Source organism: Labeo rohita, chromosome 21 (genome assembly GCF_022985175.1).
Source record: "Labeo rohita strain BAU-BD-2019 chromosome 21, IGBB_LRoh.1.0, whole genome shotgun sequence".
NCBI classification, from domain to species: domain Eukaryota; kingdom Metazoa; phylum Chordata; class Actinopteri; order Cypriniformes; family Cyprinidae; genus Labeo; species Labeo rohita.
Window position 1 is genome coordinate 4424449 of NC_066889.1, and position 26765 is coordinate 4451213.

The 26765-nt window shown below is 37.9% G+C and overlaps 1 protein-coding gene across 3 annotated transcripts in view; it reads right to left on the reverse strand.

Moving 5' to 3' along the window:
• The window catches only part of cpeb4b (cytoplasmic polyadenylation element binding protein 4b), a 31595-nt gene extending 5521 nt beyond the window's left edge, over positions 1-26074 (reverse strand). The window contains exons 1-7 of one of the 3 annotated variants that reach the window (XM_051093895.1): positions 25641-26074; positions 23841-25007; positions 11761-11851; positions 5692-5742; positions 4379-4402; positions 2252-2422; positions 2030-2119 (exon numbers count right to left, since the gene is read on the reverse strand). In XM_051093895.1, the coding sequence (XP_050949852.1) occupies positions 2030-2119; positions 2252-2422; positions 4379-4402; positions 5692-5742; positions 11761-11851; positions 23841-24953 (1540 nt within the window). In that variant the 5' untranslated portion in view covers positions 24954-25007; positions 25641-26074. The remainder of the gene's footprint in view (positions 1-2029; positions 2120-2251; positions 2423-4378; positions 4403-5691; positions 5743-11760; positions 11852-23840; positions 25008-25640) is intronic. The other 2 variants (XM_051093896.1, XM_051093897.1) reach the window with 2 other exon arrangements.
• Positions 26075-26765: the final 691 nt, after the last annotated feature.

Below are 26765 nucleotides of genomic sequence, written 5' to 3' on the forward strand. Positions count from 1 at the left end.
TGCCATTTTCCACAAGTTGATATGATTCTTTAGGGTCTTAATGAAACATACTTTGGGTAAAATTTCTCAATGGTAGTGTAAAACAACACCCTTTTTACTTTGTCAAAAACAGCTCTGTTTTCCTGTTTCGATGTCTGTCCCTTTAAATACTAACGAGCTTTGCTCACCCCGCCCCTCTCTTCCGTGGATTGATGAGCCGTTCTCTGAAAGACTGTAAACTTTAGCCACGAAACTTGCTAAGTAGCACATTATTAGGAAAGGCGATTTACAAAGATTCAAAAGAAACCCATATAGAGACAGAGCACATTTAGGCCACGCCCACACCGGGGGGGGGGGGTGCAATCTAACGATCTTCATTCACTTTGTATTGCGGAAAGCTGCCTCCTTGTCATTTCTGACATATAACACAAAACAGAACAATGTCTAAAAGCTGCTGTGAGACAATGTGTACAGTAAACAAGCTAAAACCCCAGAACTATGTTTTTATAAGCTGTCGACCCCAAAAAAAAAAAAAAACATTTAAGGACAAAAATAGTTGTGAATGTCAGGGTAATTTCTCCAGCAAAAGGAAGGTAAAGAAAAGGAGCACTGACACAGACCAATAAAATTTAGTTTCTTTAAAATTCTCCTCCTCTCAGGTTTACATAAGGTGGTGAAATAATCCTTTGACATGGTTAAAAATAATGATTGTTTCCTGTCACAATTAAGTTTCCCTCCAGTGGGCGTTGTTCTCAGAGTAATATGACACGTTGCGCTTTGTGTCCTTAAATGCTCGATTTTATGGTCGATGGCTAATAAAAACGTAGTTCTGGGTTTTTAAGCTTATTTACCGTACACCTTGTCACACTGCAGCTTCGTTCAGTTTTTTGTTCTAAGTCAGAAATGACAAGGAGGCAGCTTGCCACAATACAAAGTGAATGGAGAGTGTTGGAATGTTTTCCCCCCTGGTGGGTGTGGTTTTCAGATTATGACGCTGGTCACTCTGTCTCTATACTCACTCCTACTGCAGGTGAAGCTGGATCACAAATGATTCGCACAAACATAGATGCATTTAGGCAGATAAGGGAGCACATTTGATTAAAAAACAAAAGTAATCCTCTGTGTTGTCAGCAGCTCAGATGTCGGGAGTAAATGACGACGGCTATGTTCATTATTACATCCAACAAAAATACACCTCAATTGCTTAGGGGCCATTAGGAGCCAGAGAATAGCTCTTCATATTTTGAGTATATCAATAGTATTATTGGTTGGTTTAATAGTAGCTCTTTACATCTTAATATTGGAAAGACAAAAGAGCTATGCCTGAGGAGTCAAACAAGAATAGCAGACACAAGCTCATACAAGCCAGTAATCACAAAAGGAAAAATGGTAGAGCAGGTCTTGAATTTTAAATATTTAGGAACAATTATTGATGATAAACTCAACTTCGAAAGTAATGTGAGTCCGTCTATAAAAAGGCAAGACAGCGCCTTGGTCTTCTTAGAAAATTGAGGAGTTTTAATGTTTGAAAGACTCTAAGTATGATCTACAGGTCAATGACTGAGAGCATTCTTACATATAATATTGTCTCATGGTACAGTAATACAACAGTTAAACAGAAGAATAAACTTTTGCAAATAATTAATCAGGCAAATAAGATTACTGGCCATAAACAACATTCACTTCACATCTTATTTGATTTTTTTTATGGAAAAAACAGCAACTGCGATTTTAAAAAAAATTTTATACTCATCCCCTCCACTCTATTTTTGAAATGCTCCCATCAGGACGTAGGCTCAAAATACCTCTGACCAGAAGAAATGCTTATAAGAAATAATTTGTCCCAATGGCAATTGTTATTCTAAATCGTCATTCTGGCAGGAATCTCAGATCTGAGAAAGCACTGGGTGAATTTCTATCATTATAGGGTGGTTGTGTACACACAGCCAACACACATTTATGTTTATACAACATGCAAAAGTGAACTTTGCATCCGATGACCCCTTTAAAATGGTCTTTGGTCAACTAATACTCTTAACTCTTAGCTCACCTTTCGGGGGGAAGTATGACTTGCTCTCTGCTTTGTGAGGCCAGTCCACAAACAGGTGCCCAAAGCGGCGAAAACTTGCAGTTATCTCGTCTAGGAAAGATAATATTGCAGATAAGAGTAAGCGGCTATCGTTGAAACCCTTCCAAAGCCAACAATGAACCTTGAAACCTGTTTTGTTTTTATAAGCAGCAGCGTAGAGGTCACCCTAAACGTGTATAATACCTTCGTCTATGTCAGGGGGGAGGCCACCCACAAAGACTTTGCGAGAATAGCGCTCCACCCTCTCTCCGTTCTGGTGAGGGAAGCAGTGGGGGGAACCGAGGCCAGGCAGGCTCTGATCGCCTCTCTCCTCGTCTGGGAAGCCATCTTCCATCGGGAACAGGGATGAGTGTCCTGAAGAAGGGGGAGGAAGCAGGAATTATTATCTGTGCTTTCTCAGTGTTTATAAAATATTCCTGCACCACAGAGGAAAATGAATTACACTGATGGATTGTTCTGAGCCCAAGAAATACTAAGACAGACAATTGCATCATCTTGCTTGTGCAATTTCGAAAGCATAGGGATTTCTCAATTACGGCTACTGTGGTCCTGTAATCAAACAAATTATAGCCCACAGTTTTGGCCCAATGATAAAACAGGTCATTTTCATATTCTACACAGAAAGTTGTGTTAAAGCATGGATGTGTACACTACTGTTCAAATATGTTTGGCCTCTGTAAGATTTTTTTGTATGTTCTTTTTTTTTGTAAGTCTCTCATGCTCACCAAGACATGTATTTGATGAAAAATACAGAAAAAACAGTAACATTGTGAAAAATGACTACAATATAAAGTAACTTTCTATTTTAACTGTTAATGTTTTAATGTAATTAATCCTGTGATGCAAAGCTGAATTTTCAGCATCATTTACTCTTCAGCGTTCAGCATCACATTACCCTTCAGAAATCTTTGTAATATGCTGATTTTGTGCTCAAAAACATTTCTGATTATTACATGCAGAAGAACAGCATGTGTTTGAAAAAAAAAAACATCATAACTGTTTTCAGACTTGTGATCAATATAATGCATGCATGCTAATTAAAATCTTACTGAGCCTAAATTTCAGAATATTTGTTTATATTTACTTCATAACGCCTTGCTGTTAAATACACAGAATTAGATTAAAATTTCAGGTTAAATTTACATCCTATATGTGGCCATGGACCACAAAACCAGTCATAAGGGTTAATTTTTTAAAACTGAGCTTTATACATCTTATTTGTTTTTCAAAGTTAAAAAAAATAGCTTTCCATTGATGTACGGTTTGGTAGGACAGGCCAATATTTGGCCGAGATACAACTATTTGAAAATCTGAAATCTGAGGGTGAAAAAAAGAAAAATTGCCTTTAAAGCTGTCCAAATGAAGTTCTTAGCAATGCATATTACTAATCAAATATGTACAAAATATCATAATGGAACATGATCTTTACTTAATATTCTAATGATTTTTGGCATAAATGAAAAATAGATCATTTTGACCCATACAATGTATTTTTGGCTATTGCTACAAATATACCTGTGCGACTTATGACTGGTTTTGTGGTTCAGGGTCACATATTAGTTCATTTTTTTTAACATCTAGATTCCTAAACTCACCAAAAAAATTCCCAAATCTTACCATCTTTAAAATATCTGTGAATGTAGGATGGGATGTTCGTTAGCCAAATTTGTGCTTAAGCATTAAGCTGTGTTACAGATTTTAATGGGGTTTTAGGCACTCTGCTTTGTGTTGAGCTTATAAAACTCATTTCTGCAATTAGGTTATATAAGAGAACATTTTGTCATAATATCTGTTAATGTAAGTGTTAATGTCCAGCACACGGTCATGTAGCTCTGCACTAAAGCTTCGGTAATAACACAAAGCGAGGGCTGGAGGATGTAGTATTCGTCCTCTGGCTCAAGCCACTCCAGCAAATTTCCTCCTGACGTGACAGAACACAGGCCTGAGCTGCTTTACAAGACTTTATGTAAGGGAGTTAGTCACAACTGTGGCCTGGATGTGTGGACTGTGTGTGTGTGTGTGTGTGTGTGTGTGTGTGTGTGTGTGTGTGTGTGTGTGTGCGGTTGCCCTGACCACAGAAAAGCCCCAATCAAATTTACTCTTCACCAAAAAAAATAAAATCTCTGGAGTACAGCAGGAAAGAGGCACATAACCGATACACAAATGGAAATGAAGGCTGCACATGTACATGCAAACAATTACCAATGCCCCAAAACATATCATGCAGATGCTGGATTATTCCACCCATAATTATGAGAGTTTGAAAGTTTTTAATTTTTCTCATTTGGATTTGTTAAAAGTTGTCTTTACCTCGTCGCCTCCCATAATTCCTTGCTGCATGTAAAATAAGATGATCACATGTAAAGTAACACATCCCCAATGAAAATGTGAATTTTCTGACTAAGATATATGAATGCATGACCTAAGCTTTTTATGTCAAACCCGACCGTATCAGTTTTACATTTTAATCAAATGTGTTGAAAAGTATGTGCCATTTTAGATTCAAAATCTTGCAAAAAGAGCAGTTTACATGTCAATTTCCTAGGTTTGTTGGACAAGTGCTCAAATACTGTTAACAAGACTCAAACTAAACTGTCCAACTAAACTGTCTAGATTTTCTTGGCTCAGTGACTCAGAGAAGATCAGTGGAATGTATTTTTAAGACACTCTTGTGTGATTCAACTTACCAGTCCAAACGTGTCTTAATTCTGAGCACATTCATTAACAAACCTTGCAGATTATCAAACATTTACTCACTGGAAACATGATAAACTACAATTTCAAAAATATATTTTTCACTGCTATAACAATAAAAAGTGAGTATTAGCATGTGTAACAGCATTTCTATTTAAATGTCAAATTAAACTTTTCAAGCTATCTGTTTTAATCAAATCATTTTTAAATACTGCGGTTTATAATTATTATGTAATATATACATATTATATTGATGCAAGAAAATAGAAGGTAATATTTAAACAATATTCACCCTTTAGTTTTATAAAAAAAAAAAAAAAAAAAAAAATCATGGAAACCTTGCCTTTTTATTTCCAATTTATCTGCATTTTACTTGCATTAAACAATTGAAGGCTATATAGCTACAATTTTATTTTATATTACAAAAAACTCAAGATATTACTTATGGCTAAAAACATAAGCAAAATATTTTAAAATATAGAATTTTAGCCCTATTGGAGTGGAAAAAATGTGAAAATGTACTTTTCAAACCACTGAACAATTTGAAACAAGCTAGTTTTAGCCAGTTTTATTTCATCACCCTTTGGTTCAGAAGCTGTGGGTTGTAGAAACATCCTTAAGAACCATGTTCATTCCATCCTAAAAAATCTTAAAAAATTTTTTTCAAGATATGCACCTCTATATGATAACATAATACATTAACTCTACTAATATCCTACATTTCTCTTAATTTTATAAATGTATGTATATTTACATTTAGCCGTGTTTCAAAACCATTCATAACAAAATTGTTCAGCTAAAGTGAACCAGTAAGACTAATAGCTCCAAAGTTCATCTTGCTAACACATTCAACACACAACTTGGGCATGTCCAGCTATCCTTCTGCTAGAATCACTAGCACATTAAACCAATAAAATGCACGTGCATACCATTTATGGGCAAGGGGCTGTCTCCTCCTGTATGGGTGAATCCGAGGCGACCTTTGAGAGAGGAGGGTATAAATCAGCTGGATAGTTGGAACGACATACAGCACATTTGTATCCACACGTGGTTTGTGTTAATACACAGTACAGTAACAGGTCTTCAGTTTCAAAGATTATGCAGCAACTTGAATGCACACTATAGATTCAGTTTTCTAGTTGACAAATTACAGTTTAAAGGATAGTTCACCCAAAAATGAAAATTGTCATTAATTACTGACCCTCACGTCGTTCCAAACCCGTAAGACCTTCGTTCATCTTCAGAACACAAATTAAGATACTTTTGATAAAATCCGAGAGCTTTCTGACTCTGCATAGACAGCAACGGGACTACTAGTTTCAAGGAAGTAAAGACATCGTTAAAACAGTCCATGTGACATTAGTGGTCCAACTGTAATGTTATAAAGCTATAAGAATACCTTTTACGTGCAACAAAAACAAAACAAAATGTCATTTTGACATTATACTGAGGGTGATCTATTGTAAATTGTAGCTATAATTCCCAATCCTGTCCAGCTGGTAACGAGTGCGCTCCAGTGTGGCAACAGAGTACGGGATCCAGAACAAAAAACAAAATTCAGAATCTTTTGCTGTGCGTTTGATTATGCACAGGCGGGCAGCCTACCCAGTTTAGCTACAGCGATCTATCACGCCACATTAAAGAGCGCTAAAACAGTATTTATTGCTTGAATTTGAAATGGACAGAATTTGAAATCTGAGGCTTTGATTAATATCAAAAGTAACAAAGCCCAGAGTTCAGCCTATTGTTTCGATTCCTATTGTTTCAGTTCATTCATAAACTGAAAACAGCATAGACCAAAAGTTTGATTAGGATTTAAGAACTGATATTGGTTCATTAAAAGGAGAATCTATTCAAATCGAGAAATCGATTTTTTATCTACCCAGCCCTAGCGTATTTTGTTGTTTTTGAACACTGTGCTGTCGTCCTATAGGTTCATAATTAAAAATTAAAATGTGAACAAAAATAAAAGCAATTAAATGTGCTATTATAATTAAAATATGTAAATTAAAATGCCAGGTAATAATAGATTATGACAGAATTTTTACAACCCTGTCCGTCAAAATGACGAACAATAGCTATGTTTCCATCACCCTGTTTTTATGCGCATTTTGAAGTATCGCATCAGAAACCAGTGATGGAAACGCCACATTTCGAAAAAAAAAAAACAAAAAAAAAAAAACAACCTTAAATCACAAAAAACGTTTTACGCTCACTTGAGGTGGTTTTTGACTTGTGCGAAAAAGGGTTAATGCAAATAATGTGAGATGGAAACACATTTGCTGAATAAATTCCTCCATACGCATCAAAAAAAAAAAAAAGTTATGTGACTTTGAAACATGGGACGGCAAAACCTGTCTAATCAGTGGACCGATCTCGTTCCACAGCATCTAAAATGTTGTTATGGTCATTCTGAAATGCCTGAGTAAAGTCTGTAGTCAAAGTATTTCTGTATAATTGCCTCCCAGAACTGTCCTACACGACTGCGTTCCCAAACAGCAGGCTTCCACCTCAGAAAGAAATTATTACATTTATTGTGTTTCGTCAGCTCTCTCTGAGGTGCACGTAATTTATTATATATGAAAATTACTATATTTAGTGGTTTCTCCTACTTTTCTTAGTAATATATAGTGTCAGTTTATCAGGAAGTGACGATTTTGTTCTCTTTGAATTGTTGGATGGAAACGGTGCTTATTCGCAATGTTTTATGTGATATTCCAATTTTTGCGCATAAGTTAGATTCGCAACTTTGGATGGAAACCCGGCTAATGTTAAATTAATCAATATCTTCCATTTCTGTTCAGAAGATAAACGAAGATCTCATAGGTTTGGAACGACATGAGGGTGAGTAATTAAATGACCGTTTTCATATTTGTGTGAACTATCCCTCTAAATCAGTCGATAAAGATAACTGTCCAAAAGCCAAAAAGGCTTTAATATAATCACTCAAACAAAGTTTTGCATGTCTCAACAACTGTCACATAGACAACTAGTCAGTAAATACACTCATGTAAGTCTCGTGAATATACAGTCCACATGACAGTTCCCAGATCATTGCAAAAATGCCACACGGTTCAGTAGGGGAGTCAGGTGTGAACTCAGTAATGACTCATTGAAGAAGAAAGTCTGATTCACAAGAGTCATTTGTTCATTGACAAGGACATCTAAATTTGCTCCCTCTTCACTGTTAAATTTTGACGGCATACTTTAAAACGCCATGCTACTCCTCCAAATACTGGATGATGACAAAAACGTCATCAGAAATTGTGTTTATATAAATGTATTCCGGGCCAATCACAGTACTCTCCCGGAAACAGATCACTTTCATTCTCGTGCTCAACTCAGCCTCATTCTGCATCTAGAAGAAGAATGAGAGGAAACATCAACTACAGCCAGCACGGCTGGTATGGACTGTTTCTCTGTGTAGTGTTAACATGGCTCTGGCAGCCCCCTCCTCCTTCTACTGTTCACTCCGAGAGCAGTCTGGTGGCCAGGGCCAGCACACCATTTTGTTGCTTTAGCGAGAACAGAGAGCTCTTTTACAGGCAAAGACAATGCTGGAAGCTATTCAAAGCAACTTGTACACTGGACTACTTCTCTTCCCCCGTCTTGTTTGGTCATCTCTGCCACACTGGGGTGGTGTCTGCAGGGTCGACCCTCTGGTTCTGGTGGTGAAGTTATGCAATGCTAAAGAGAAGCTGACCCTGAGGGTTGTTCTAATTTGGTTGTCAAGTGATGGTAATGTATATGGGGGTGAGCAGCTTTGATTCAAGAAACCATCCAACAGAGATTTCATTGTGTTCCTTATTAATAATAAACAGTAAGTTGACTGCATTTTGTGGGTTGCACTAATCATGGTCCAAATGTGTGGAAAACTAAAACATAAAAGTGTAGCATGTGAAATAAAATGCTTCTGTTTAAAGTAAAAATTAAACGCATTAATCTGCAGTGCTATGGAAAACAAAATTATATATTTTTGCCAAGTTGTGAGGTTACAGCCTGAAAGGAATGTGAGGAGATAAAATAAAAAAATTAAAAAAATGTATGAAAAAGCAAGAAAACGTGAATTTAATTATTCTTTCAGGCTGTATGCAAAAACAAACATACAGCGAGAACAGTACGATCCAATTCACAAACAAATGATTTTGATCAACCGTTTTTTTATTCTGAATCTTTCTAAAGCACCCACAAACTCACAGGTTACTGGTTTAAATCAGTCTGACAAATTGCTCACTGAATGAACTCACTGAACCCATCAGACCAGTTACTGAATCAAAACCTGACGCACTTTCTGAACATCCAGTGCTGTTCATCTTGAAATTTAAAGGGATAGTTCACCCAAAATTGAATGTTATTTTACCTTGTTATTAATGTTAATGTTATTTTTACATAAAAAATTACTTTACCAATAATGTGTTAGTAAAATACTTCAGGAGCTGGGGGTAAAAACTTCTGAACAGAATGGGAGTGTGTGCATTTTTCTTATTTTGCCTAAATATCTTTTTTTTTTTTTTCATTTAATACTGCCCTTCAGATCCTACATGTTTCCCAGAAGACAAAATAAGTCAAATTTACCCTGATCTTCAAATTGAAAAGTTTTCAAAAAGTGTTTCTTTCTGGAGCATCAGTGAGCGTTTGAACCGTCTGTAATAGTTGCACGAGTCCCTCAATTGTCCTTATTGTGAAAAGATGGATCTCAAAATCATACAGTCATTGTTGAAATGGGTTTAAATACACAAAAATGCTGGAAAACCAAAGAATCTGTGGGACCTGAAGAGTTTTTCTGAAGAACAGCATGCAGTTTAACTATTCAGGACAAACAAGAGACTGGCTGTGGCTGTGGATCAACTGAAAACAGCTGTGGATCATTCAGGTAACAACACAGTATTAAGAGGCAATGTAAACTTTTGAACCGGGTCATTTTTATAAATTTAGCTATTATTTTCTTGTGTGGACTATATGTAAACATCTTTTATGTGAAATATCTTATTCAGGTCAGCACTAAATAAACAATAACATGCATTTTGTATGATCCCTCTTATTTTGGTAAAATAATTCACATTTTTAATGAATCTAAAAGGAGGATGTAAACTTTTCACCTCAACTGTATATTTGATGAAATCCGAGAGCTTTCTGAGAATGCATAGGCAACAACTCAACAAACATTTTATGGCCCAGAGGTAGCAAGGACATTGTTAAAATGGTCCATGTGACATCACTGGTTCAATCTTAATTTTATTAAGCTACGAGAATAGTTTATTCAACAATTTGTTTGCTGACACATGCATAAAAAAGTATAAAAAAAAAAAAAATTACAAAAAGCATTCTCGTAGCTTCATGACATTACAGTTAAACCACTGATGTCACATGGACTATTTTAATGATTTCCTTACTACCTTTCTGGGCCTTAAACGTGGTAGTTGCTTTGCTGTTTACGGAGGGTCCGAAAGCTGTCGGATTTCATTATATTTATTTTAATTTGTGTTCTGAAGAAACGACATGAAGGTGAGTAATTAATGACAGAATTTTAATTTTTGGTTAAACTATCCCTTTAAGTTTTCAACATATGTGAAACTTACATCAGTACTGACTGCCTGTTCATATGACAATGTGCAGTAAAAAAAATAAACCTTAAAAGTATACTACAAAAAGACTATTTTTGTTTATTATTTTATTTACATAATACTATGTACTAATGAATCATTAAGAATAAGACTGGAAATGTTAATTAAAAAAGAAAACAGGGTCAATTTCGATTTTATTTTGACTGGCAATGGTTACCTTATTGCAGGTGTTCTTATTACCATATGACAAATTAATAAATAAATACAATAAATAGTTTCCTCTTAAATGCATATTGATCCAAGCTGCAGATCTGAGCGAGCTCGCATAATAAAAATCAACAATCTCACAAAATCAGGCTGATGTGTTTGCAATGACTAGTGCAGCTTCAGAGTTACTGCTGTGGAAGGAGCTCTGGTTAAGCTCTGCTGCACAGACACAGCTATTTGTAGGTCAACACAGAGCTTTATCTCTCTTCTTGCTCTGTTTGTGTGTATGTGTGTGTGTGTACGTGGGTGTGCAATGATTCAGCGCTAATGGGCAGCTTTTTACAGCTGCTCACTCTTGCACCAAAAATTTAACACCACATCTGATGTTAAAGAAATCTATAAAAGTATGCAAGAAAACAGGGTTTAAAATGCCACTGGAGAGCGCAAAGTAAAACTGCCAAGACAAAAAAAGAAATGTTTTAATGCTTGTTCACTTTTTTTCAATATAATTCTGCTCTGCTCAACTGGGAAATAACACACGGCCATAGCCAGCAGCAGAGACCATAAAAAAAGATTAGATCTACTGTCTGCTCCAGAACATGCTCTAATAAACGCTTGGAATAATGTCATGGGCTCATTGATTGTCATTTGTATGCATTTACAACTGCTATCAAAGGTGAGGCCTCCAGGACCCTGCCAGTTGTCAGCTGCCTCAAAAGAGGAATAGAAAAGTGATGCAATAACCAACCAACTTTTAAGAAAATGGGACACTGGTCAGAGAACAGGAGCTCCATCAAATCAACAAACCATGATGGTATTATTAAGAGACATTTCAACAGAACATGCTTCCGCATTCAAAAATGGGAAATGTTGTAAGTTTAGCACTACATTTTTAAAACACTGTCATACGTACAATACTGCAAAAGAAACAAGACGCAAAAGAAACAAGACGCAAATGCAACGGTCAAATGCATTTGTCTAGTGAATGTTTACATAAAACACCAATTGAAATGCATTGAAGTAGAATTCAAAAACATGTTCTATGTGAACGGCCCCTTACTGGAGTACAAGCAAGCTTTCATTTGATTACAGAGAGAGCAATGCAACTAAAACCACGTGAGCGGCTGCACGAATCTAACTGCTGACGGGACAAAGGTTTTTAGCCATCAATATGGTACTTTGACACACACAAACACACACATCTCCTTACGTGGACTCTTATCTTACCTTTCAGAGTGTCTTGCTCAGCCCTCATGATGTCAATCAAAGAGTTCTCCAGAGAATGCATGTTGAAGCCATCGAATGAACGGGGACGATCCTGTGAGGGGAGTAAAAGAGGATGCGTATCAAAAAAAACAACAACTATGATGGCATTTCTCATATCCCTCAGCTCTGCGGGAGTATCCCCTTTCATCTACAATAGAGTTCAAGCTGTTGTGCTTTTGTTCCTCTCAAAACCTATATCCTGTTGAAAGGAAGTCACAAATGAAAGGCTCAACAAAGGCTCCAGAAAAAAAATATAAATCCAATTTGGTGCTCGCTACTCACTTGACCTCTGGATCATGAGAATAATGTCTAAGGTGACAAGTCTAATGATTGACATGATTTATAAACACAAAGGTTGAAAACCTGACAGAGAACGCATGTGGCTTGATAAAAACACACTTGCAATGCAGATTCAACTTGGCAATGATGTAACCCAACAATACAAACCCAGAGGTACCAATGACTAACAAATGTTAACTCAAATCATGTGACTGAAGGGTTTCCGTGACTATTTATAAGACTGAAAACCAATGTTTTTACCTGTTTGCATCACAAATGGCTCATACAGAATGTAAAAAAAGCTTGAACAATATATTTGAGATCAGAAAAATTTTACAGCTGTATGCATTTGTATTTGGCCTATGTGACTTCGAGTGTGTGTGATCCCTGCAAACTAAATTCATGGTTTTGACAATACTATTAAGTGAGGGAGGGGGGTGGTATATATATTGTATGAAGACTTCAAGAAATAACTATTGGACAAAACAGGTTGATAAATGATAAAGAGCGTTCTTTTACTTTAAATGGATTAGGATATTCCCCTTTACCTGATGATTCAGCACAATCATGTGTTTGAACTAGACCAGAGGTCATCTGATTTCAAAACTGAGACTTGTATTAAATACACACCTTAGACTCAAGACTCTTCACTCTATTGTCCACCAAAAGCAAACAATAACAGAATCTAGGTCTTCCTGTTTTTTGAAGGTCAGAAAGACATTCTATGAAAGTACGTCAACACAGACGCAAATGCTTGGCCAAAGCATTACAAGAGTGCCATCCTATTCTGCATACTTGATGTGCGCTCTTGCGGTAACAAACCTCGGCACTTCAGGGGGCGATAGAGTTACCTTCAAATGTCTGCACCAATACAGGGATAGTTCACTACAAAAAGTAGATTATTTTTCCTGTGTAGCTCTAAATCTGCATGACTTTCATTCTTGGAAACACAAAAGATACCTTAAAGAATGTTTTCATAAATGTTCTTTTGAAGAACAGATTTGGTCCTTTCAATCAAAGTCAATGGGGTTCACCTGGGTCCACAACATTCTTTTAAAAAAAAAACATCTGTGTCCTAAAGGTTTCGTATTACTTATTTTATCTTGAGTTTTCAGAATGCTTCATTCTATCTTGAGTTTTCAGAATGCTGTTAGAGCTGTCAAACACATCCATCTAGTACATATTTACATATCTACTACGTTTTCCAGTATAGCAGCCCTTGTAACACCGCTGAGAATGTGTTATGCATTGCATTCGTACACAATTCATGCCAGAAATGTGAGTGAATTTCATCCGCATTCAATTAGCTGGTTAATCTTAACTCTTAGACTAATCAGGTTTTTCAAAACTACTGTTAAGACCAGTTCAGACTACACAATTTTATCCTAATTTTGGCATTACCTGCTTGGTGTTTTGGGGATTCGTAAACAACAATGGGCATAGTGTCATAGTGGACGATAACCGATGCCACGTCTGCTATGCTTCACACCGTCATCGCAGTAAGACTAGCATTTTTTTTTTTTCAGTCGTCCACGACGAGCTCCGTCACATCTGTGACGCTGGCCAATAGGAGCACAGAAGCACTTACATGCATGCTTACATGCATGCTTTCATACATGCTTTCAAACATTCCGAAACGAAAGAGACAGAATGGTATCAGTCCTGTTATGTGGAATTGTACAATTGAAGAAATGTTCGTGGAGCTATGGCAACAATATTCTTGCATTTATGATTTTTATCATGACAAAGTGAAAAAAGGTCAAATCAAAACTATTTTACATCAGTTCTCTTTGACAGTTCATAATGTCCTCTTCATGCAATCCATATTTGTGCCCACTCATGTCAGGTTCTTTCCTTCTTGGGCTTTTTTGACGACAAGACAGAGCAAAAGGCGCAGTTTGCTAGCCATTGTTTGTTTACGCTCATGACACCTTCTGTCCAGTTCTGCGCTATCAATGACAGCATGCACAGCGTTAAAAAGGGCAAGCGAAGAATGGTCAGGAAACCACTGACGTGTAGTCAAAATCTGACAAGGTGACTATCGTAACCGACAAAAAAAACTGTGTAATCTGAACCACCATTATTGGCATTAAGGGAATTAAGTTCACTCCAGAATTAAAATTTCCTGATATTTTACTCACCCAATGTCATCCAAGATGTTCATGACTTTCTTTATTCAGTCAAAAAGAAGTTAAGGTTTTTGAGGAAAACATTCCAGGATTTTTCTCCATATAGTGGACTTCAATAGGGATCAACAGGTTTAAGGTCCAAATTGCAATGTCAATGCAGCTTCAAAGGACTCACACAATTCAAGCGAAGGAATAAGAGTCTTATCTAGTGAAATGATCGGTCATTTTCTAATAAAAAAAATTAAAACGTATACTTAACCATAAATACTCGTCTTGCACTAGCTCAACTTAACGCATTACGTAGTCACTAAGGATGCACTGAACGAAACACCGGGCCGAAGGCCGATTACAGAACATGGTTTTTCAGGTTTTTCCTCCGCCCATGTATTTTGCCTTTTTTTTCTCCATTGCATAAATTAAATAGCCAAAATGTGCTTTTTACAGTTTTGTCTTGCTTTTCAAAGAAAAAAATCAATTACAAAACCATTTAAACATATTTACTTAACACTGAACATTTTTAACATGGTAGACATTATAGCCTACCAACAAAGTACAATTTAACTTAAAATTAATAAGTTAGTAAAATAATATTCTTTGGCCATTTTTAAGACCCCTTTCTTGAATCAGGCATGTGTTTTTTAAATGTACAAATAAATGCAGCCTTGCTGAGCAGAAAAGACTTCTTTTAAAACATCAGAAAATATTACAGATCCCAATTTGATATAATAAATGTATTAACAGAGCTGTTGTAATTATTGTTATCTTACTTTTTTTTATTTTATTTTACAGAACAACGATAAAATTACAATACTAACTTTTATGAATGTTGACTTTTATTTTGGCGAAAACCCGCAAGAAGACCTCAGTAATTCTTTTTGTTGACAGCAGCAGATTTATGAATGGTTCAGATTTTCCTTGCACTTTGGAGCTAGTGCAGCACTGTCAGAATACATACAATTTGGGCGTGTATTAGAAAACATAGCCTTCTGTAGTTTATTGACTAAAGGTTTAAGGCCATTTTGCGATTTCAGTCATCATACAGTAACCAGCAACAACCTCCCTTCCTCTTCTCATCGAAGACACGAGAGATGGTACTAAACAGTCTCTCGCTGTTGGTGCTTGTAATAATTTTTGCGTCTTTCTCTGACAGTTTTAAATGCTCCCACACTGCCGACATATTTGCTGCATTAGTAAGCGCCTCTATTTGATTGTCACGGCATAATTTATTCGGTCTTTTCGCTTATTCAAACACCAAATTTTCGGCCGAATAATTTCTGCTGCCAAACATTCGGTGCATCCCTAGTAGTCACAATGGAAAGTCGTAGGCAGTAGTACTGACCCAGTGTTTACAAAGTGTACGTGCAAAGAAAGTCAAACACCCTTTACAAAAAAGGTAAAACAACGATTTTGAAGTTGGAGGAGAAAATGAGATGACGAAGACGAAGAACTAAACAAGCTTGACTTTTCCAACGTGATTACATAATGTGTGAAGTTATAGACGCGTTTTGCAGAGCTAGTGCAAGATGAGCATTTGTGGTTAAAAAGTATATAAATGTATTTATTTTTAGAAAATGACCGATCGCTTCACTAGTAAAGCAATTTGGACCTTCAACCCACTAATTCCCACTGAAGTGTACTTTTTGGAGAAAAATCCTGGAATGTTTTCCTCAAAACCCTTAAAAGACATGAACATCTTGGCTGACATAGGGGTGACTAAATTTATCAGGAAATGTTAATTCTAGAGTGAGCTAATCCTTTAACACCAAATATGCCACCTTTTTGAATGCTTTAAACAAAAGGCCTCTCAAGGAATAACACACCCACACAGTTAGAGACTTAAATTGCTTACTGCTACATTCATGGTGCAGCCGGGTCCATCTGGCTGTTTATATAAATAACTAACATGGTGTACCTGAGCTCCAACATAACGCAGCTTCCAGCTGAACTGGATGGTGCCGTGATTAACGGTACAATCTGCTCGTGCTCAGTCACGATCTGGCATCTGCTGGGATCTTCAGAGCACCACTCATCCCCCTCAGCTTAGAGAGGCCGTGTGCTCACGCAGGGCACTTATGCCACAGCACAGGGCTGGCTCGCTGATTCAGAACACGAGAGCGGGCCAAAGGCCGTCTTCAGATTTACTGCACAGTACACTCTGCTGAGAGCCCTTTGATGAATAACCAACTCCACAAAGACCGAAGCCATCATTGACAAAACCCAACGAGCTGCTTCTATACACCACGTCTTATTAAAAAGGTGTTAATAAGCATTTCCCACTCCTTAACGCCAGAGCTATTTTGGGTTTAACTAAAATTAGACTGCGTGCAGGGCTTGCTGACTCAAAGGCCTTTACCCACCAGGGGCATGTTTTCAGGTCATCATAGTTCAAGCGATATGGAAAAAGTCTGCTGTGCGCTTTTCAGAAAGGGACCTTGATGGAACACCCTGATGTGAGTGATTAAGTGTGGCATGTTACGGGTGTTTCAGGAACGACATTAATCTGAAATGTCATGGCTAAACTAATGAAAAGGAGGACGGGGGAGAATGGGAGGCAGAGGCTTGACATTGTGTTTTTTGTCGCAGCACAAGGTATTTCAAAGCCTTCCACATCAAATCACTCTAAAGCCTATTAATCCAGCCTTTCCACACGGTTGGGGAGGCAGGGGGTATGGAAACTTTCCACAGGGGAGCGCAACTGACTCTGCTGATAAAGTAATTAAAGTGTAGAAAGAGTTCTCGGTCAGATAGACGGCGTAAAATGACCATGACTGCCATGGTCATGCCTATATCGTAGACCTTTTCTCATTGGAGAACTCTCAATATGACAAAATAACATTGAAAAGGTACGTGGTTTCCAACTGAAGCACACTGAAGGGTCTATTTATCCCCAGACAGTAGTGAATCAAGATACCTGAGCTGTGTACTATTTGAAACTGAGCCCACAATAAAATGTAATAAGCAAATGGATGGAAGGCAGCTAGAGAGAATTTCATGGTGCATTACTACAGTACTATTACAGCAGAGTAAATACTAAAGTACCATTATATTACAATCTTATAATTAAAGGTTAATACAAAACATTAACGCAGATTGATCTAAAAACAAAAGGATTGACCAGAAGCCTAATTAACTGTACTGAAAAAATGGTTTTAACATTAGTCATATAACCTATTTCAACATAAATGTATGCATTACCACCTGACTGATCACATTTGCCAATATATCCCAATAGCATATATGTTAATATATGCGTATATCATAAAAAATGTCCATTACAAAGGATATTTAATCTATGACAACATGGTCAAAAAATAAATGTCATGCTGGTCGCATGCAGTAACCACTGAATATAGCATAATACACATTTATTGCTTTTCCATTACGGTTTGAAGACTGATAGTGTCCATCCCTGTTTACTTTTACTGTATGGAAAAGAGCTACTTGTACATACTGAAAAAAAAATATTTTCTTTGCACTAAATTTGAACCTAATGGTCAAAGACATCCATCTTGCACCAGTTTACACAGAACAGGAAGGGCAAATCCAGCGTTATGGATGTGACATATAAATGCTTAGAGAATGTATGTGTTACCAATATACCAAACCATTCATTTATATTTTAATAAACCCTTGTTGATAGAGTCTAAGCATCAGAAACATTTCAGTCTATGCATGAGTTTTCCTATGTTAAAAATAATCATGCGTAAAGAAAAAAAATAAAAATGCACAAACCAGACTTAATAATACCCAACAAAAAGAGACGCGATGGCTCTTGGCAGAACATATTATTGTTACGCTATTTTAATTTTGATGCATCTATTTAGGAGGAATATGTACCGTTATGGATGTGAAAAGCCTGAAACTAGCACTTACCAGACTATATTTTAAAACTGCTTTAAAAACTTTAAGAGAGACCTCACATGGGTATTTAAACCACCAAAAGTTGACATCTGTGCTATCACTATAGTAAAAAAACTATTTTTTCATGGTAAGGTTGACTTTTATGTGGAATTACCCAGAAAAGCAATGCAGTGAAATGCAAAAACATGTTCTGCGTGAACGGCTTTTAAATGATGAAAGAATTTTCATTTTCAGATTCTTGATTCTAACACCAAAAACCATTTTTCTTTGTTTCACACCATAAAGATCTCCAAGAATGGAGGCAGTTTAATGCACTGTGGGATGAATGTCTATGCTGAGGCAGCCTGAATCCCACGCAATCATAGGAGACTTTAAAGAAGATTATAGAGGGTTATGATGATGGCTAGAATTTACAAAGCAAAAGACCTGGCTGAGCGAGAGCATAGCATACTGAAAACACACCATGCTCATTACAGTAACAAAAGTATGTATCTTATACTAGTAAGGCACCAACGAAAAAAAAAAAAAAAAAGTGTGAGAATGATTTGCATGCGGTGCAAAATGAAACATGTAAAGTGTGTCATATTAGGCAACTGCGCAGTCAAATCCTTGGCTAACCCTCTGTTCTTTACGATAAAGCCGAGCAACAGATGACGATTTGCCGTGGGCACCTGCGCCCCGTGACAATAGCCAAACAAAAGCTGGCCTTGGAAATAAAACAAACAGCTTTAAAACTGTCTCCATGTCAGCTTGATCGCTAATTGAGCCTTGGGTCTTTTTTTTTACCCAACTGGGTAAAAAAAAAAAAAAGGGCACTTCCCAACAGCCATATTTGTTTTTCTGTTTTCTTTACAGTGTCTTCAATCATCTAACCTTGTCATGAGAACCATCTTCACCATCATGAATTGCGTGTCCCATTTCTCATTTTCTCTCTGAGCAACTGCTTAATTACACATCTCGGCAGCGCCTGTTCATGTGTGAGTCTGTCAACGTGTGTGTGTGCGTGTGTATATACGTGTGTGTCCTGCCCCCCCCTCCGGAGACAGCCTTTGCTTTCACACCAAACATCAGATATTCTTGGCTGAGAGTACACAGAGCCTGTGGAAACTTCCAGCGACATTATGCAGTGCTGGGAATCACATCACGTATTCAACCAGCTGGAGCAAATAGCTGCGAATAAGAGCTGCCTGTTCTCAGCGGTGGAAGCCACAGGTTCCAAGCGCTATCAAATACCTTTAGTTTGTTAGTTTTACAAAGAACAGAACCCATCTAGATCACAAAACTGCAGGCTGACCCAAGTTCCTATACCAGATGATGACCTCTGCGTGCAAACGGCCTGATAAGAGGATCTGGAAAGCACCTGTTCACTTGAATCAAGCTGAAATGGAGATACACTGAGACAAATGAGGGCTGATGGCCCACAGAATTGATGCTGCATTCTATAACGCTAAATTTAAAGCTAACAGACTATTTTTAGCAATTAAATTATAGCAAGTAACAACATTTTTTTGATTCTTCTAACAAACAAAAAGGAGGTTAAAAGCAATGCATTTGTATAAGGACAAAACCTTGAGAGGCAATGGTGTGTTCAGGTCATGTTGGAAATATTGCATTTACGAGTTAAATGCACATGATGCAGGACTGTAACTTTCTAAATTGGTTCTAAATTAAATCTAAATTGGGGTGCTTCAGTTATAAAACATTACAGGCACAACAGATGCAGGTTTTGTACTGGTGCTAAATTTGTTGCAATGAATTTTTTTTTTTATTCATAATAAAACTAGGCAAGGTACATCATGTGCAAAATCCAATATTATAATATTACAAAGATATAACGATTGAGTTTACAGCACCTAAATTGAATAAAATCACAAAAAAGCAAAAGCACATCTGATGCTTATTCTTTATGTAGAAAATGGTCTTTGGTCTTTTTTATACTTAATATATAAAAAGCATGCTTCCTGTCCTGGTGCTGAAATTCTCAATCTAGTGACCTATGACAAATCCTGTTCACCCAAAAATTAATCTGTAAAATTGGCAGCTGCAGTTCACTCTTTCCCAAAGTTGTACTGTATAATATACAGTAGCATCATTTTAGGTTTCATGAGACTGAAATTAAATTTTCAGTGTAAAAAACTCTCTCTCTCTCTCTCTCTCTCTCTCTCTCTCTCTCTATATATATATATATATATATATATATATATATATATATAATTTTTTTTTTTTTTTTTTTTTTTTTTTTTTTCATTAACTGGTATAATGTTAATATTCCATTAAGTACCTAAAACATGTGGTAAAATAGACATGATAAATTAATCACAAGTATCCACAAGCTGAAGTATATATTAATATACTGAAGGTGCACACAAATCCAAAACACCATCATGGTAACACACTGTACATAAACAGTGCACTAAATGTTAATTAAAGAACATAAGACGTAACATAAAATCCTAATAGATATAACTGATAACAAAAACTAATAAGAAATTGTTTAAACAAAATACCACAAAGGAAATTATGAGAATACCAGTTTACATTTGTTTGCTGCAAATGATAAGATTATCATAAGATGAATGTCCAAAGTCTGTACATTTTACAGTATGTTACGGTTAAATTATTAAAAAGGTCTCATTAGATTACAATTTTCTTTCGTATGTGGTAAGGGAAATTGTTGTTAAACAACAGTTTTTTACGGTAGCATATTATAGTATTAGTATTATACTAACTGACTGAAGTATCCATAGCACATTTTTTATTAATAAATTTGCCTTTATTAGACAAACAGCAGTGATAAGAAGAGCGGTGAAGGACCTCTGACAGGGTCCATATTTTATATTAAACTCAATTTTGCTTGATAAAATGTTTTGGGGAAAAAAAAAGGAAAGAAAAATTATAGCTAAATTGTGTCCTTAATAATTTAATTATGTTGTTACCTTTTTATAAAAGAACATAAGGCACTGCACTGTGTCATGCCTAACAACACCCTTTATCACTGACAACATTCACAATATTTTTTAATCTAGAAAGAAGCACAAATATACTGTCAAAGTATCCATGTCCTATCTTTTTACCATCATCACTCCACCCCTCCATCACATGTACACAGACACGCGTTCCAAACAAACAGGAGTGCTTCTAGTAGAGCTTATAAACACTTACGACTGTGTCATACTACTGCTGCACTAGTGTAAATTAATTTTATATTTATGTGTTGTATACCACCTTAACAGACCTAAAGATCCCATTAATCTGTCTAGCTCCAGTTAAGTATGACAAGGCCAAAAATATACTACCAGAAATAAAACAGGTTGGCCGACATTTTAAAACCTGTGCTCTTATGATTTATGTAATGGCTTATGTAAATGTAATCAAATGGGTCAAAAAGACAATGTCTACATTACAATTATTCGCTCTGCAAGATTACCATCAAACCAACCCAGACGGTAGGCAACTGTCAGTTCCTAAAATCTCACAGAGCTGTTTGGAAAACAAAACAGGCAGGGCAAAGTTAGTCATCCAAGCCTCTGGCACATGTTTCTTTGGGCCCAACTCAAGCAGAATTTGTCAAAATGTGCCATGAGAGAGCAGAAACAGGCAAATTAGAGCTGTGCAAATGCACAGAACAATGATCCTCATGTTACGAGGTTCACACTGACAGCGACTGCAGCATCAAAGCCACCGGGAATCATTCATTTTCATGTAAACTGGCAGTTTCTGATGACAAAAGCGAAACGATACCATTGACGACGTGAGAAAGTTGAGCTGAGCTTAAAAGCAAATGAGCAGTGACACGTTGGGGCGACAACCAATGGGAGGGCACAGAGACATACAACACCTTTTATATAAAGAGCAGGGGGGCCGTGAATTATGTAGTTGTAGCTGTAATTAAATTGATACATTTACAACCAGCAAAGAGATTAACACCATATTATTACCCATATTATTGACATTCTTTAACTAAGAAAGATGAAAAATAGCATTTGATAAAGTTTTGAGTAGATTTTGAAGTACCTAGAGCCTGTTCACACCAAGAACGATAATTATAGACACAACCACAATGATAACAACATTAGCATCTACACGAACGGTCGATACCACTCGGTTTATTATAACCATTGCATTTATGTCGCCTGCAGCTTTAAATGCTCAAAGCTCTTTAAAGTCAGTTGGATTTTCTGATTGGCTGACAATTATTTTTTCATTCATTAGTTGGAAAAAGAATATTCTGAAAGTGATTTCTCATTATAGTTACAGTTGTAGTGTGGATTTCTGTATTCTCGTAGGTGTGGTCACATTCACAACTGCTCTGTGAAATTTCAGGTGCGAAATCCAGTCATTCCAATAGACCAATTTGAAGTAGATGCCACAGTTATGTCACTTGCAGCTGCACGTATAGTGGTTGCAGAAAAACACTGATAACAAGTGGAGGTAAATGGGTAAAATCCATGGAATAAGAGAAAAAAACTGTGCCTTCTGATGTCAATATCAGAATGCAAATTTTTATACAATACTGTCGTCCAAGACGACATTTGAATGAAAACTGCTACATTCTGTGGATGAAAACTGCTATGATTACTCTACTTTCAAAGCATACATTTGATTTAAACAATAGGTCTACATAATATTCACATATGGTGTTCGCAGGGGACATACTGTATTAACCCTACAGTTACAGTGTGAAATATTAAACCTATTACTATTAATACTTTTACATAGTTTTCTTCTATATCTCCTAATTCTGAATTTATAACTCATTTTAACTCAAAAATAGTGAGTTTGTCAATTCTGAGGGGAAAAAAGCCAGAACTGTAGGATATAAACTCCTATTCTGAGCCGTGGGGAAAAGAGAGAATGGCGAGTTGTTTTTCCTTATTAGAATTGTGGGATATAATTTTGGAATTGCAAGAATAAAGTCAGAATTTTGAAATAGAAAATCCTTTTTTTATTCTTTTATTCCATGGCTCTATAGACTGCCACTTGAAAACCGTCATTTTACATAGGCTCCGCCCACAAAAAAAACATCATCCCTGTTTCAGATCTGTAAGACTATCCCACTACTCGTTGAATAACAATGCTTATTGCTTATAAGCTCTTGTAATATACAGAGAACATATTGAAAATTACATCTAATCAACACAATCTATTTTTTTTTTTTTTATTTAACCATTTTGTACCGTATTCGTGTAATTCTCTAGGCGTAAAGGCTGTCTCTCCAGGGTTTTCTGCAACCATGATGCACATGCATCCCGAATGTTAACAAACTTATAATTGGTCAATATGAATCTGTGGAAACGTGATAAAGAAATATTTCCCCATACAGATTTTGCTCATGGCCCATTTTCACACAAAATTTAGCTGAAAATTGGAAGTGGGATGTTGCATACATCAAGATTTCCCCATTTATTAGACAGCTCCAGGGATTTTGTGAAAGTCACATATCGTACTCATGCATTTTTATATCCTCGCTCACAAAAAGACAGAACGAGCTCTGTGCATTATGGGCGTTCACATTTTCATACCTTTTTGGCAAAACAGGACACCACAGACCTTTTTCTTCAGTCATATCGGGGAAAAACACCTCTCTACTGCATAGACAACCAAGTTTTAATAAAAGTCCTTCTTGCAAATGATGAATTACCCCATTAAACATATTTCTAGTCATCATCCTTGATGTGAAAAGGTTTCTATTGGCCTGGCCAACATTGGTCAGTTACTGGTTATTGTTACCTATTCGTGAAGCAGATCATTGTGCCTATATAATATACACACCTGGAAAGGGAAGATGTTCTCGCTCCTGCTGTCATCCATCCAGGACTTGGGGTTGAAGCCGGGGCTTGCACGGGAGTACTTCTGCTGGGGCATGTGGTTGTTGGGGAAGGTCTTCTTCAGCGGGGAGATGGAGTTGAGAGGCGTCATTCCGCCATTCAAGCCACGGCGGTACTCACGGCCCTGGGAGCCACCCCAACCGCCGTAACCCCCACCTGGGCTCCACGAAGTGGAAGAAGGAGAGGGAGAGGGGCTCTGGTAGCTGCCCCAGGGTGAGGGAGGCTTGCTCAGGTTGTTGGAGAGATGCGGCAGCTGGCCGAAGGGGGCGCTGCGGTGGGGGAACGGCGGCGGATGGGGACTGGCCGGAGAGCGGCGATGCTGCTGGTGCTGGCTGTGAGGGTGCTGGAAGTGGGGGTGAGGTGGGTGGTGCTGAGAGATGGGACCAATCTGAGGGGAGAAGTTGGCCCCGAAGCCTGGGCTGACGTGGTGGGAGAAATTCTGGAACAGCAGAGGGCCGTTGTTGGCCGAGGCGGCCGGGTTGAAGAAGCTGATGTCCTCGTTGATGATGGTGGAGGGGGTGGCGGGGATAGCAGCCGACCAGTTGTTGAAGCTGGTCAGTGAGGAGGAGGTGCTGGATTGGGCAGCCGTACCCAGTCCCGAGGGCTCCTGATAGTCAAAGGGCGTCAGCACGGGGGACTCCAAACGCAGCTTTTCCTTGCCGTTGGTCCCGTCGGATGACCCGCTCTCCACCTTGCTCTCTTCGGCACGAGCCTTTTCCAGCTCGGAGATGATGCCACTCTCCTGGTGTCCAGGGGAGAGCTGCTGCTGCTGTTGCTTCTCCTGGTTGTCCTGCAGCTCTTGCTGCTGGGCTTTGGGCTTCTCGGATCCCAGAATTTCATCTTGCATGTTGCTGTGAGCGCCGGCCGCCGGGAACAGCCAGGTCGAACCGCTGCTGCTGCCATTTCCAGCCGGGGTGCTGTTTATGAAAGCGGCGGGGCTGGCGGTCGCATTCTGGTGATGGTGTGGCGGTTGCAGGTGAGGGTGGATTCGTACTGGGAAAGCAGACTTGTTGCCAGTGTTGTTCTGCACTAAGACTCCAAACCCGTAATCCCCCATTTATGTTCTCCAGTTCAACCTGGCTCCAACACAGTTGTTCTTGCTTCCTAAGCCCTGAAAAAGAACGCATATCGGTTAAAACACTCCATGACGCAGTTGCACAACATAATTCATGACATACTGGAAACACTGAGGACACCCTTTGGTGAGAGACTATGTGGCACTACGCCACCAGACGTCACAAACACTGACAGGACAGATAAATGTGCTCAACATCGCCAGGAAATGTACGATATGACAAGTTTACGTTGTCAAGCACTATAGCATACTGGCTACAGCACAAGTTATAAAGGTCTTTCAGGCTCTAATTATAGATTCGTGACGTCTCTTCAGCTAGCAGCTAACAGGCTACCGGCTTATTCAACAGGAACTGCTAAAAGGCTTCATTTCAACCGAAAGGCCGTGTTTTTCTGACGCAGAAATAATACAGAAAGCTAGCTTACACGACAAAGCACCGCTGTTGCTATCATTTAAATATCATGTAAGGGGAAAAAAACATCTTTAGCATTCCCTTTCCTTTTCAACGAACGAATGCTCGGTCTGAAAAATGATGACGTCTTCTACTCTCGCTCTACAATACTCACAATACTGCACGATTTAACACACATAAAAGCACAATTCACATCTGATATGAGGGATTTATTATAAATACGTTCACAAAATGTAATAAATAAATGTACTTTTCACCTTAGTGGCTGATCCAAGCGATGACTGAGGACAGACACTCGTTCCAGATATTATCACAACGCAAACTAACGCAGAAGATCGAATAAACTGGTGATCTGATATTATAAAGTGGGGATCTTTAATCCGACAGGAGTGTCTATTTTTTCTCCCTTCCTCGTCTTGACGTGTCCTGCCTTCTCAATGACACAGCCCTGTCTCGCTTTAGCCAGCTGCTAACCTTTAAATCACTTGCTTAGACGATTCTACGTCATTGACTTCAATATAAAAAGACTAGTTTAGCTACTGGTGAACTGCAATGCGTTCATGCGTCCTTTTCATTGTTAGATTTTCGTTTCTCTTGTCTTTTTTTTTTCACCAGCGCACTGCTGCTCCCTTCGCTGCGCTGCCGCTGCTGTCCTTCTCCTCTCCACGGCACAATCTACTGAAGCCAAATGACAAGGAGACCCAGTCCACACACACTTCCGGCTAAAGCTCCGCCTCCGCCGCGTCAGGCCACGCCCACGGGAACCTCACTAGGCGTCTGTTCCTCCCACGCTGGTTGAGGACACGGGCTGTAATTGGTCAGAATGTAAGGTATTCCCGCCCACGTTGTCCTAATTTGGATGCGATTCATAAATATGTGACTGCCCTTTAAGGTCATTTGAGTAACAAAGTTCCGCCTTTACCCTTTACGTGTTAATATCTCCTCCCTGTAAGGTCAACAAGGTTTAAAAATATTTGCATCATTTTTTAATATATAACAACAAGTGTAGCCATGTGAAATACATGCATTTATTGCATGTTTTATATATGATCATTATTTTTTTCTTTTATAGTTTTATGTTGAAAAATAGTGTAAGTGTGATTAGTGTTGAAAGCGGACGTCTCGATGGAATATATATGTACCACTACAAAATGCTATACATGTATAGCTATGTTTAAATGTGTATACCCTCATGCAATTTTCCTGAGATTTCTCCTGTCCCCTGGTGACCGAATTCTGCCGCATGTGCAAATGTGTGTCCTTTCTTAAGACACTAGAAGGAATTGGAATCAGCAGGGGTTGGCTCTTCTCAGTTGTGATGACACCTGCTTGTGCCCTTCTTCCCTGTTTTAAGCAACCGGGATCAATCTCATTACCAGTGT